The following is a 14,995-nucleotide window of genomic DNA, read 5'->3' on the forward strand; positions in this document are numbered from 1 at the left end:
CACTTGGAAATACACAAACACACAAGCAAATACACGACGTTCCCCAGTCACCACACGGTGGGGAAGGTGGGAAACCTAATTACCATCAAAGAAATCTGCAGCACAACTGGGAATTTGCTCTGCTTTTTATTACTGGCATCATACATCTTACTGAGCATAAGCAGAGTGATATGCTGAGATTTAGCTTTTATTCTTCTTTAATAAAGAGAAAGATTTATGGGGGAAAAAACCCCACAGTATGTATGGGGAGCTTTTGGTGCTCCACTTGGAATGATAATTTTTTAAAAGTGAAATGTATTGTTTATTTTGGGGTCGCAACTGTTGTTTGTGATTCACATTGCTTTCATCATTCTATATGACTGCCATGAAGATTTAGAATAATTTATACTTCCCCTAAAAAGATGCTTGACCAAACTGCATCAACTTTAAATACTGGTTTGGCTTTTCAAATTTTTACTTGACCATGAAAGTATCTTGAGTTTTTGCTACATTGTGGACATTTTCTTACAAAAACAAGAAGACAAAAAATAATCCCAAAACGTGCACTTGCTCATTTCTCCAATTGTTAAGGTGAAAACAAGCCAAAGAGAAATGCTTTTTTTCCCTTTTTTCATGCATGACGTGCGTTCACACAGCCTTCCACGGCATGTGGTCTGAGCGAAAGGTCAAATGTTAACTGATCCAGGGTGTTAGGTCGCAAAGGTTAAACTAGACACTTAAGCACAGCAGTTGTAAGGTCACGAAGGAGGGGCGAGAGGTTCATTGTGTGGTCCACGCTTGTTACGCGTGCGCCATGTGTCTCGTGTCTGCGCCACGACGCCGCTTATCTATAAATCATTTTCTATCACATCAAAAAAAAAAAATAATTGTTTCAAAAGCCAATCAGGGCTAAAACAAAGCATCCACGCTAATGAGTAAAGGCATTTAAGCTGTTGATTACCTAGCCAGTCGTTGAACTTCTTGACCTCAGAAGGGAGGCCCAGCTCCGTGAAGTCGCCCATGTGAAGCAGCACATCGCCGTAGGGCATCTGGATGCCGTCTGTACGCGAGTGCGTGTCGGATACGCACACAAATCTGGTGTGGCCGGCTGGTTTGGGAGTGTCGTAGGGAATCGGATCCACCCTGAAAGCACACAGAGTGGTCAGTCATGTGGACGTTGAGCTGGATCGCCTTAACAATCCCCTTTTGTTGTCTTTAGTACACACCAAGAAGCGGAATTTGCTGATCAAAACATAGAACATGAATTTAGAATGATAAATGTCATGTGGCCCAGCAAAAAGCATCTCAACAAAAGGTGACATTATAAAAAGTGAAAAACGTGTCATTTGCCCTGGAAGACAAACAACTGTTGCGTTGATTGGTGCACAAAAGGAGGGCAGCGGCTGCTTTGTGATGGGCCCGCCAAAGTGCTGTTGCATTAATGTCCTTTCTATCCATTTGCTAAGAAAAAGAAAAAAAAAAAACACTTAGTCTGAAGTGTTCCTGGAAAAAAAATTGCTTTTATTCAGATTTGTTTTTTTTGTGTTCAATGCACGGCCGTTCTTTAGAAAGAATTGGGGATTTTTTTGTTTTGTTATGAAATGGAAAGAAAATCACAGTGAGCGTAATTGACGTCTCCAATGTGCAAATCTCCAGCACTCTGCCACTAGGCCATTATTTCATTAGAAGGGATGTCACTCCGTTGACAACATCGGACACATAATCAACACTGCAATCTTCTAGGCATGTGTGCGAGTGCATACGGGGCGGTTAACATGCATGCGAACGCAAACGTGGCGCCCGACGGAATCAAAAAAAGCCGACGTGATTAGCGGGGATGGAAAACAAACACGGCCGCCGCACAAAATAATTTTTGTGAGGAAAGCGGCGACAGCACTGGCGAGGGTCTAATCGAGGGATCCTGTTTTGTGTGGAGCGCGATACGACACGGTGAAGGGCATCACAAATTGCCTGGAATCTGTTGTTGTTCTGTTTTTCAGCTCAACACTTATCTGCTAGGTCACGTTCATAGTAGTGCAACAAAGGACAAACTGGCCGCCGTCTGTAGTGTGAGGCAAACGTGCAGTCTGTAGCCGCCGCCACCGCCATCTGTCATCATCAGCGTGTGTGTTTATATGCATAAAGCACATTTTAAGCATGAAACTGTTTGCAGACAAGTTTCAAAAGAAAACAAAACAAGTTGGCGAAAAGAAGACTGGTACAATGTGGGAAGGAAATAAAAGATACTACAAAAGTGTGTTCAAATTATTATTTGGGATTGAGATGATGGAGTTGACCTACATTTGATTTTATTTACAAAAATTGAGTACTTGACATGAGCTGCTAAAAAATTGACAGTCAGTTCTTTTAATGTAAAATTCAACTGTGAGAAAATATAAGTGGCGTATTGAATTATTTATTTTTGAGCACGTTGTCTCACAGCTCTTGACACTACTAACTCCCCCAAAAACAAATGAACAAAATAATCCCATTTAAATAATTAAATCATAAAAATTAAGATAAATAGAAGATGGAAAAAAAATACTTAAAATTTGTTAGAGTTTGGAAAAAAATTACAAAAAATATTGTAAAACTGTTGCATGTAGAAACTGCCAACTGAGTTTATTTTCTTTAAATCTATCTTTGCATTCCATATTGACTCTACGGCACCAATACCAGACCATGAAAAGCATAAAAGAGACGATTCAAAAGGTAATCATGTTTTCATTTGACTTTGCACACTAAATTAGTGGCTGTACTCTAAAATACACACTTAAAGACATGACATGCCAACAGAGCAGCAAATCTGACTGGAGTGTAGATTAGATTCGGTCTACTCTGCGATGCTTGAACGGCAGCCATGCAGTTTTACATGTTTCAAGAGTGCTCATCGTGGAAGAAAGATAAATGCAGAAAAAAAAAAACACCACACATACAATATGCGCCCATTTATATGCATAGAAAAACAACCGGCCGGAAAAATAGCCACGTTCTATTTCCCCGTTTCTTTGATAAACAACCCATCCCAAGAATGTAAGTAAATACCAAGCAGACTCGATCAATTAGAGCTGGTTTCAGCCACAAAAGCGTGTTGCAGTTGTTTTACAGTTACAAAAAGAGGGAAGCAGTAAAAAAGAATTTTTTATATATATATATATATATCCATGATGCGTTCAGAATAGTGCACCACAAACATCTGATCTATAAACTGCGAGCAGCAAAATAAAGTCATGCTGCTCTCAAACAGCCGGTCCAAATATATTTTCCTGCGACAGATGGAAGTATGAAGGTTTGTGTCAACATGTCTGTACTTCAGCAAGAGGAAAAGAAAAGAGCAGGAGAAATGCAAATGCTTAGCAGGAGGGCAGTAGCACACTCTCAAATCCAGCATGACATTGGAGCCAACACAAACCCGAAAAGGTCCGTCCTTGGCGCCACGAATGTCTTCGCAATCAACAAACGGCTGTGAGCCTTCACCAATGAAATGTTCAAGTGGCCTCACTTGGAGTAAAAACACGACAATAAAAAACAGGTGAATAGGTTATCTGGGTACATTTCCAAATTTAAATGAAACTTCCAGATAATCATATGAATGGCTATAATGGCATATTTGATGTTTACAGGTGAGAAATGTGAAATTTCACTGACACCATTATGAACAAATACTAAGTCTGTAATGTGATATTAACATTTACTGTATTTTCCAGACTATAAATCGCTCCGGAGTATAAGTCGCACCAGCCATAAAATGCATAATAAAGGAGAAAAAAAGCCTACAAGTCGCACCTGAGTATAAGTCGCATTTTTGGTGTAAATTTATTTGACAAAAATCCAACACCAAGAACAAACATAAATAGGGAACAACAGGCTGAATGAAAAACACTGCGACTTACAGTCTGGAAAATACGGAAATAGACAAGCAAGCCAACAGCTGTCGAAAACTAAAACTGTACAACAAATTTTTCCTCAAAAGCAAATCGCTAAAAAGAACTGAACGGAAGAGACCATTGTTTCTGGTTCCATATATCAAGCAGTAGTAGAAGGAAAGGGAGGTAGGTAGGGAGGGAGTCGCCGCGCTTTCTACTGTATGTAGGAGGATATTTCATTTGACTGAGCACACTTGGCTCTCCTTTCGAAACCCCCCCCCCCCCCCCCACAAGCAAACAAGGTCAAAGTTCAGCACCAGCTCGCTCCTTAAAATGTGACATTAAACTGGCAGCAGATAAGAAGGTCACCATCTCCGTCGCTCTCCAAGTCGCAAAGCTCAATACAGAAGCCGCGTGAGCGCGATGATTGATTGCACCGCTTTGCCGTGTGCAGGTTTTGCTGATAAGTCTCCGGCAGGCTTGCTCGCTGACTGAATAGCGTGCTTTTATGTTGAATCTAGAATGTCTTAAAAAGAAGGACCTGTCCAGTCACTGCCCCGTCCGTCCATCTTTCAATCTCTACCATCTGGGATAGCCACTGAAATGAGATTTGCCTCTTGCACCTCTGAATTGATCTTCACACGCTAATGAAGTCATCCTGCAAATGATTTCTCATCGATAAGCCAAACAGACCCCAAAAAAACCTTTGAGGTCAAAGGGAGGTTGTGAAAATAGACTGCAGGCCCTTTCATACGTGATAACTGACGGGTTCACAGGATGGAGCAACACAATATTCAAAATCAAAATGAAATTTTTTTTAATTTTTTTTACCAAAAAATAATGGCTGACTGCACGAACCAAAAAATAAATAAAAATCTACAATTCCTGTGAGTCACTAATATATTTAATTGTGTAACCACACAACTGTTTTCTATTAGATTAAACAATTTATGACTGCATCATATATTTTGATTGACAAGTTGTACCTTGTATGGGCTGGCAAAATGTGCATTATGAAGATATTGGCGAAATTTTATGATGACCGCCCCCCTCAAAAAAAATAAGTATGCAAATGAGATGTTTCACTGACATCTGACTTTGGTTCTCCTTTTTCAGTGCAAACATTTTTTTCACACCACAACATTACCCATTTGCAGCAGCATCTCTAACCTCCGTTCCCCTCCCCCTCCAACCGCCCCAAACATGCCGCTCACTCAACCACGCCACGGTGCAATGCCATTTCTCAGAGAGAAGCACAGAGCGCGCCTCTCTTATCTTCTGCGTTTCAGCTGTCTGAGCTAATTCAATAAACTTCAGAGGCACAAAATGAACACGGCAATAACGGATAGGGGGATGGCAACGGGGGCTGGCTGTGCACAAGGGAACAGAACCGAGGTGGGAGACAAGAACGTGCAAAAAGAGGACAAAAAAAAAAAACGAGATGCGGGGCGATTAGAAAACTGGCACAATAAACACAAACAAATATTCAAATAATATCAAGAGACAATGGCGACACTCTGTCGTGAGGCCCGCCGTCTTTTTTTTTTTCATTTGTTCAGCCAGCACGAGTTGCCCCCACGCCTCTCGTTATTTCTGCTATTGTAGGCAAATGTAGCACACACAAAGTGGAAAATCGGCACGGGAAAAACCTTGCGGCACTACGTTGGGAAATAAATTGCTTCTGCTAATACTCCTTTCATTACGGCACAGGCCTTAATTGTGCGACTGACAGTGTGCGTGGCTGCAGGGCTGATGGGAGAAATGTAGTCAAGACAAGCGTGACGCGAATGCCGAGGCTAGCACCAAGAAGCTAGCCACGCGTACAACAAAACTCAACAATATTATTTGATACAAATATTATTGACAAAAGAAGTAAAAATGGTGCTGACTTGGGCCACGTCACTGAATTTCAAAAAAGGTGCCCTGTAATGCCTAACCAAAACATCCAAAAGGGTTTTCATTCTCTCAAAACGGGAACCTGTACAATGTCAACTGTCACTTAACCCTTCCTCCCACTACCTGCAATTCCAGAACCATTTTGTTGGGCTACCGAAACAGGTCAGGTGTGAAGGCGGGGGACTTAATCAAGAGTTCTCCTCTTACAAAACACACTACAAGCAGCCAGAAAAAAAACCCCAATAGGTCACAAAACAGAAATGACAATCAGATTCTCCGCCTTCGTTTTGTCTTGACAGTTGAGAATCTCAAATATAAAGATATGGTACTTTTTATTTTTTGCTGATATTATTGACCACACTCCTCAAACTCCCTGGTAAGGTCTGTTCAGGGGTGCTGGAGAGGAGGGTCTGTCGGGAGGTCGAACCTCGGATTCAGGAGGAGCAGTGTGGCTTTCGTCCTGGCCGTGGAACAGTGGACCAGCTCTACACCCTCGGCAGGATCCTCGAGGGGGCATGGGAGTTCGCCCAACCAGTCCACATGTGTTTTGTGGACTTGGAGAAGGCGTTCGACCGTGTCCCTCGGGAGGTTCTGTGGAGGGTGCTTCGGGAGTATGGGGTGCCGAGCCAACTGATAAGGTCGGTTCGGTCCCTGTATCACCGATGCCAGAATTTACGCTCCTACCCTCACCTATGGTCACGAGCTATGGGTCGTGACCGTAAGATCGAGATCCCGGATACAAGCGGCCGAAACGAGTTTCCTTCGCAGGATGTCCGAGCTCTCCCTTAGAGATAGGGTGAGAAACTCGGTCATCCGGGAGAGACTCGGAGTAGAGTCGCTGCTCCTCCACGTTGAGAGGAGCCAGATGAGGTGGCTCGGGCATTTCATCAGGATGCCTCCTGGACACCTCCTTGGGGAGGTGTTCCGGGCATGTCCCACCGGTAGGAGAACCCGTGGACGACCCAGGATGCGCTGGAGAGACTATGTCTCTCAGCTGGCCTGGGAATGTCTTGGGATCCTCTGGGATGAGCTGGATGAAGTGGCTGGAGAGAGGGAAGTGTGGGAGTCCCTCCTAAAGCTGCTGCCCCGTGACCCGACCCCGGATAAGCGGAAGAAGATGGATGGATTGATGGATGAATGAAATAATTGATGTAAGGTGCCCCCCCCCCCCTTTTCAATGATGCAATCATATGGAGTTGAGGGGAAGCATCAAAAGCGTGCTATGAAATCTATGACGACATTATTTCCATTTCTCTTTGCCGGAGGGCACGGGAAAGATGAAATGTAAATATAACCCAACTTTTCTGCAAGCAGAGTTTGTTCAGGAGCGTTTCAACATATTCTTGAAGTCGTCTTACGGTAGGATGGAAAACGCAAAATTAAATTGGTTCAATTCTATTTACAGAAAGGCTTGCGCCGGAGTGCTGGATTATTAACAACGACGTTTTTAATACAGTGTATATGTCTTATCAGAGGTAGCCATGCAGAGTAGAAGAATATTTCCATTAGAAAAATTATTCCGTCAACTGTTCGACCAAAAACTTGTTGTTGTTTTTTCAGCCCTTTTAAGTCCATTGTAAATGTGGGATCAAGTTTACATAATCCATCCATTGTGAATGCGTGCAATATAGTGACGTTGACCTATAGGTGCAGTCTTACACTATATTATATTTTATTTTATAGATTGGGGAACACTGTCAAAAGTTTTTTGTCGTGGTGTCCTGTCAAAGGATTGCCTGGATGAATGTGTGTTTGGATGTTGGTTGAGGTGAAAATATTTTCACAAGCTGACCAACTCAGATAAACTTGTGCTGGTGTCGCTCAAATACACAGATTGGCTGGCTGAATCAAAGTGATGCTTTGCTATCTCGAGGATTTCTGCTGTCTTGGTGGAAAAGAGCACAAATACTAATTGTATTCGTAATTATTTGAGAGAGAGAGAGACCACGTAGTCATTTCTGCCTTTTCATTGTTTTTTTTTCCCCGCCCTCGTTTTTAGTAGATAATCACAAAGCCAGTGAGGGGAGATCGTCCATTAGTTAAACAATCATAGAGCATATCTTTCTTTCAGGCAAATGGAAAAAAAGAAGTGTCGAACTGGGTCAAGAATATCATGGCAGGCCATTGTTGTACTTGGGAGACCTTCAGGTAAAGTCGACACTTTGTGGTCACAAAATTAAATACGGCTGCACAATCGAACAAAAGAGGAATTCTCGCTTTCTCTTTTTTTTTTTCTTTTCTACAAAGACAGTTTTTTTTTTTTTTACAAGGACAGTTATGCCACTGCACCAGAGCCATTAAAGGAGACATATTAAGGACATGTGACAGTTAAATCGCTCGTAAATAAATAGTTGGGTATTTGGAGAGGCGGCACAACCATCATGTGTGAAATTGAACAACCAAGTAAATCTCGTGTTATCTGTCGATTTGTGAAAATGTGTCTGTGAGCCAATTGTCACTCACATGATAAAAGATTGAATTCACCACTTTCAAACCACACGTTTACCGACTACGCGTTCTAAAATAACATGACAAAGTCAATAGGTAGGCAGAGATTGTAGGATGCGGAGATTAGTGACTAGCATTGGCTAACAAGCATTAAAAACAAAATGACAAAGTCAATAGGTAAGCAGAGATTGTTGAATACGGAGATTAGCTACTAGCGTTAGCTAACAAGCATTAATGTTGCCTTCCTGATTGACTTCTTTTATTGTCATTAATAAACACTTATATTTTTCCATCACACGCTTGACTTCGCTTCTGAAATAGAAGACACCAGACACATTTCGAAAGAGTCCCTAATAATGCGCCACGTAAAAATCTGCTTCGAGCTAGACTTCAGGCTTGGTCCATTGACAGTCATTGTTTGGATTTAAGATGAAATGTTAACCCTTTTTAACCTATTTACCGTTATGAAAGCATAATTCTAAGGATCTGAAGAAAAAAAAAATCAGACATCAAGTCCTTTGCCTTTTTGAGAAGGGGGGGGGGGGGTGGCGTATCTGTATTTTGGGCTTGCAGTCTGGCCCACATTCTACTCAAATTGGATTGGAAGCCATTAGTGTCCCAACTCGAAGCATATGTTCCAAGTTGTTGAGCATTTCATTTCACGAGACGATGGCGAGGGGGCTGAGGCACGAAGAAAACACACACACACACACACACACACACACACATCGAGTCTGCAGAGAAAAATAAACCAGACCTGGACTCAGTCGTCGCTCACTTCCAGACACAGGCAGACGTCCCATGATGCCAAGCATGACCGTGGACTTCAGGGTCACATTACAAAGCGTTTTTTTTTTTTGCTAGTGCCATGTTTTCATATATATGTACTTCATAGAGCCATACCTTCTGCACTGAACAAAAGGCACTGCTGTACTCCATCACAAAATCTAAATAGTCCCTCTAGGAAAGGGAGTGGGGGGCATAAGAGGAGATTGTATTTCAAAAGAGAATCAATCGTCTCGCTTGAGTTTTTCTTCTCACTCCTTGTTTTTATATCGCCGCAACTTTATCCACAAGTACACAGAGAGAGGAACCGTCAGATGATTATCTCGCAAATATAAACAAGTCTTTACTTTTTCCAGAGAGCATTTAAAAAAGGGCAGGGGGATGGGCTGGAGATCTTGGAGTTCCCGCTCTGAGTTTTAGAATGTTCGAATGACACTGCTGGCTCTGTGGAAGTCAGGAAACAGCCTAATGCGTTTATCCAAACACGTATCTCGAGAGAGAGAGAGAGAGAGAGAGAGAGAGAAAGAGAGAGAGAGGCCCCACATCACCTTTCCGACGGCAAAATAAAGCAACCAAACGGCGGCGCAAGTCATCTCAAGCCAAAAATAGTTCCCTGCGTCAAAGTCATTAAAGATGGACACCGCTCACTATTAATAAATCGTATTTCCTGTCATTATCCACACTTTTGTTTTCATTCAGGTCTTTAGCATTTTTCTATGCATCGAGTCAATTGGTGCAACACCGCCAATAAAAGGCTGAGATGAAACACACCATAAAGAAGCTGCCACAACACCTGTCCGTGTTAATCACAAAGGTATGAAACTAAACTCTCCGCGGAGATAAATTGTGTGCCACCAGAATGTGTCCTGTGCTGCCCGGCACGGTTAGCCTTAATTCAAATTGAGGTATTTGGCTTGATTTACTGCCGCCTGTGCCAACCATTAAAACGACCTGACATAACATAAACTGCGAGGTGACCTTGTCTCCTTTTCCACATTGGAGGGAGCAACGTTGGCTGTGCCGCCAGCCTTTCTCACAGCTCACCGGAATTCCATAACAAGCAGCTTGTGAACACTGCCAACACTGAGCAGAAGCTAACTGTCGTCTTTTTAATCCCAATGTTCAATTTTTTTCTATCTCAAATATATGAATATACCATTGAGCACGAAATGCCAAGTATCAAAATATAATGCTGTTCAAATGTATTTTTGGTAAGACAGTAAAATGTTCCAAAAATTATGTAAAGTAATGCAACAGTTTGCAGACTGAGCGCAAATTCCGAATATGTCTTCATTTAGAAAAACTTTAAGCAGTTGTTAAAGCCACTAAAAATATCAAATCAGTTTAGGGCTGTGCAATTAATTGATAATCAATTATAATTCTGATTATTATATTCCATAATTACAAGATTGGCATAATATCTATATATTTTTAAAAGCACAATGTTTATGTTTGTTTATTCAAGGAACCCATACATTGGCACCTTTTTTTGGGGTTTTAAAATAAAAAAAATAATAAATTGTGATGGACCAAAAGGAACTAACAAAATCATAGTGTTTCAAAAATTTTTTCAACATTTTCTTGTTTAGGACCCATTTTTGAATAGCCCTGATTTCAATTATTACCAAAAAAATTTCGATTTTTTTTTCCATAAACAGCCTTTCTTCAATACACATTTGGAGCAAGTCTTGTTTCCACACTCCTGACAGGTGTGTCACAATGCATGTGCATGTGTGTGTGTGTGCATGTGTGTGTGTGTGTGTGTGTGTGTGTGTGTGTGTGTGTGTGTGTGTGTGTGTGTGTGTGTGTGTGTGTGTGTGTGTGTGTGTGTGTGTGTGTGTGTGTGTTTGTGTCACGCTTGCACTCACATGTGGACGTGTGGCGGTTGGAAGCGGCTCTGGTTGATGTTGTAGTGGGTGAAGGCCTGCGTCGGGTTGGAGCTGTACTCATCCACCGTGATGGTCACTTTGCCATGAGCCATCCTTCCGACGCGTGGACATGAGACGCCGTTTGTTCAGCGAGATTCAGCAGCGATGCGTACAGCGGACATCCTTTGGAGCGGCTCAGAAAAAGCCAAGGAAGTCAGCAAACAACCGCCTCACCCACCCAGCACTCTGCCGGCTGCACCAAGAAGAGAAAAAAACTTTAAAAGTCGCCTGTTAACGTACATTTTATTTTGGTTGTATAACCACAAGGGTCAAAAGTTACTCTTTGAAACGATGCATTGATCTAGAACTGTTTATAAACACACTTTCAAACAATAAAACAAAATGAAAAAAAAAATATATATATATATATTTTTTATTTAGTAAAAAAAAAGCATTGCTTATCAGTAGCCTTTAGTTTGGCTGATTTTAAAATAAAGAATGGAGCCATAAGCATATTAAACTCTCAGCCTGATGACATTTAAAAAACATAAAGCAACTCTAGGGTTGAAAATCCTTTTCATGAAAAAAAAAAGAAAAGAAAGAAATGAAGAAACATCCACATGGACCGGCTGAATTTGCACAGGATAGACAAAAATAAAACTTTCCCTCTCTTCAAAAATGATCCTGTTGCATTGAATCCCGTGTGGCATATTCTTGCATAACCAAAACAGTTGTTTTAAAGAAGCCCATATCAAATATTAACGCGGCTGAAGAAAAGCAGCTAAAAGAAGCATGTCGGTGCATCTTCGGCACTAACTCACTCACTCATTCACTCAGCGCCACCGTTGCGTCTGTTCGGACCCTGTGCCTCCCTCCTGTCTGACCTCCCTGACTGGTCGTAAAGTGCCCACCGCAGGCTCCGACACGTGTTTTTATACCACAGCCTCTGATGCATACACATCACTCACTATCAGAGGCGTTGGGAAAATATAATAAGAAGACTGCCCTCAATTTACAATCTTTTTGGAGGGAAATCAACAGCTTCAGAGTTGATTTCATGGTTCCATGTTAAATAAAACTAACTGCATGCCAATTTCAACAACAACAAAAAAGAAAACGGCCCCAAGTCCACAGTAAACATTCATGCACGCCATTAATTCGGGGTCAGTTTTATGGATTTATGACTTGACTATGACTTATGGCAAATTCAGCAAAAGACATTTTTCCCCCCCCAATGGCCATTTCAAGCCAGGAACAAATTAAATCTACAAATTATTCTTGCAATTAAAAATGAAATGTTATTTTTAGGGCTGCATTGGAATACAGAAAGAACAGGACAACTGCCGCATGAGTTTCTTGTGAAATTGAGACAAGCCCCTGCAGATCTTTTCTATTTTACATCAGTATCCAAATGACATTACGACGCCATGTACAACAAATCTTGACCTTCCTGGCCTGTGAAACATTTTGTTTAATTGCAACACAATTACATGCAGGCATTTTATTTTGCAATCTTATTTATAATGTAACTAAAAGCATGACTTTTTTTTTTTTTTTTGCAAAGAGAAACTCAAATTGTGTCTGTCTGCATTCACATTCAGTCAGGCTTGTGCGCGCCTAGCTGCTCCAACTGTCTCCACATTCTATTGCTACTGTAGCAGCGACTAGCCAGAGCCCTCTAGCCTAGCGTGCTAAACCTCCTCCGACAGTCCCCCCTTTTTTTTTTTTTTTTTTTTAATCCGAATTGTGCTGCCTCGTACTCGCAGCTCCCCACTCAACCCGCTTGGCTGTGACGCCGGTGCGCACACGTTTACTGTCCGTGTAGTGTGCACCGCAAGCCGCGCATAGGCTCCAACTTTCCGCTTGGAAATCACCCCGGTAAAGCACATAAAAATTAAAAATAAAATAAGAATAAAAAAAAAAGAGAGAGGTGGCGTCGGATAAATTGACCCTTTCAGTCAAGCACCGCGCATTACACACTCGCGATGTGTGGCGCCTACACAGAAAGCTCCGTGCGGTCCTGAACTCAGCTCAGGGTCTCCTCAAGAGCCCCTAAAGGTGGTCAGTGTCAAGACAGCGCCTCGCTAACCTCTTGTTTTTTCCACGGAAATGACAAGCGATCTCAAAACGACGGTTTTATAAAGGCTACTCGCGAATTGTGTCGCTCCTCTTCCCTTTCTGCCATTCCTTCCTCTTTCCTTGCTTTCAAAAAGGCGTGCAGAAACGATTTCGTACCTTCGTCGTGCAGGGTTTTGTGCGTTGTTGGTTTTTTTGGGTCAAGTCGGAGGTAGAGCGTCGGTCGGGTCGGGGTCGCCCTCTACGCGGTGGAGAGACAAGGGTCCATGCGGCAGCAGAGGAGAGCAGGCGGGGTAGAGCTGAGCTGAGCGGAGCTGAGCGAGCGATCCGGGCTGGCAAGGGGTATGGTTGCAGGTAGGGCAGAACCTTCGACCCGGTGGGACCTCGGCTGGCTTCTGTGCAAAGAAACCAGACAAGAAAGCGAGGGGGAGGCGGACGAGAGACGCTGACAGACAAGCGGGAGGGGAGAGGGAGTCAGAGGGAGCAGCCTCCCACCGACGGTGCAGAGTTGTAGTGAATCGCAGTTGCCACTGGGGTCAGAGAGCAGAGAGAGCAGTAGCGAGCACAACCCCCAGCCACCTCCCGTGCGCGCGCCCACACCGGCGGGCACACGCACGCAGTTGCGCGGGTGGGAGGGAGGAAAGGGGGGGGCAGCGTAGAGGAGGGCGAGCGAGTCCCGCGCTCGCCTTGTGCTGCCTTTAATTGCAGTCGGAAATTAGAGATCTCACGTGGAAACATGAGAAGCCAGTCCATCGCAGCCCAGGTTAACCAATTACCGTATTGGCCCGAATATAAGACGACCCTGATTATAAGACGACCTCCTCTTTTTCAAGACTCAAGTTTGAAAAAAGACTTTTTGAACATCAGATTTAATTTTTACACAGAAAAGAATTACGGTACAGCTGAAACAAATGATTATAACAATATATTTAAGAGAAAAGGCATGTTATTTTTTGCCTCATTCAAATCATGCAAAAACGGTCTATCACATCTTAATATCTGAACATTTAAATATGTAAACTAAAGCGCAATCGCATTTGTAAATGAATGGCTTCTGTTTTTTCCATGTTCTGTTATCCCTTCTCTTATTTTCTTCTTTTTCTTACCGCGATTTTCTATTTTTTGTCTCCGTGCTATCGCTATTTTTCTTTTTCTTCTTCGTGACGGGGGTTCGCTTTGGCCTGGGGAGTTAAGTTCAGCATTCGCTCTAAAGATATCTGGCGCCATCTAGCGTTGTGAATAAGTATAATGTCTAGACCCCGAATGTAAGACGTCCCCCACTTTTTCCATCTTATTTCAATGCAAAAAACAGCGTCTTATATTCGTGCCAATACGGTACTACGTTCTCGTTAGCAGGACCACAACGCTGGCCATCATAATTAATTGTCACGATGCCAGCAGCTCCACATTTAAGCCTTCTAAATGATGAACACAGCCAGCAAACATTATCGATGACACGCTGAAGCTGTGAGCAGCTTTTCATTGCCCCAGAAAAAAGTTAAGCCTTGCTCAAGGGCACCTCGGCGGTGACATTGTGGATATCCAGCAGAGGAAGGGACATTCCCTCCCCCAACCCATACCACTATGCCAGTCAGGGAAATCAGACCTGGGGGCACTTTGGTCTCAGACCACATTAGCACTCCACAGAGCTGCCAATAGAGATATAGATCATGCAAATCAGCTGTGAAAGCCAACACTGGCTCAAAGACAAAGCCGGCTTGAATGGTCTTGGTGTTTTTGGTGTGCTCCTGCACCTGCAAGTTAATTTCTTCCTAAACTTATTGAATTCTTTTCGGGAATGGAGAAAATAGGAGACACTCTTGCCCCTGTATGCTCTGAGTCTTGACAATCGGTGTTTCAATGTGATAGTCCTCCTCGAGGTTGTAAAACTTTATGACATGGCTTATTAAGCAGGCTATTGATTTTTATCGCATCTAATCTTGTGCAGTATTCAATTATTTTAGTTGCTTAAACACATTTGTGCTTAGTAGCGACGGCGACCAATGAAAGACACCAGTCGTTAAATGAAGTTTCAGTCACGTATCGCCATATGACTTTGTTTGACGTGATTCTTTG

General features: G+C 42.7%; 1 protein-coding gene across 2 annotated transcripts in view; it reads right to left on the reverse strand.

Moving 5' to 3' along the window:
• The window catches only part of mpped2a (metallophosphoesterase domain containing 2a), a 30,649-nt gene extending 17,210 nt beyond the window's left edge, over positions 1-13,439 (reverse strand). Inside the window, exons 1-3 of one of the 2 annotated variants that reach the window (XM_085908446.1) lie at positions 13,079-13,439; positions 10,844-11,096; positions 941-1,122 (exon numbers count right to left, since the gene is read on the reverse strand). In XM_085908446.1, the coding sequence (XP_085764572.1) occupies positions 941-1,122; positions 10,844-10,956 (295 nt within the window). In that variant the 5' untranslated portion in view covers positions 10,957-11,096; positions 13,079-13,439. Of the gene's footprint in view, positions 1-940; positions 1,123-10,843; positions 11,097-11,668; positions 11,688-13,078 lie in introns of those variants that run through there. The other variant, XM_085908447.1, reaches the window with a different exon arrangement.
• Between the last annotated feature and the right edge of the window lie 1,556 nt (positions 13,440-14,995).

This window comes from Syngnathus leptorhynchus, chromosome 3 (genome assembly GCF_054491065.1).
Source record: "Syngnathus leptorhynchus isolate UIUO chromosome 3, UIUO_Slep, whole genome shotgun sequence".
Classification (NCBI taxonomy): domain Eukaryota; kingdom Metazoa; phylum Chordata; class Actinopteri; order Syngnathiformes; family Syngnathidae; genus Syngnathus; species Syngnathus leptorhynchus.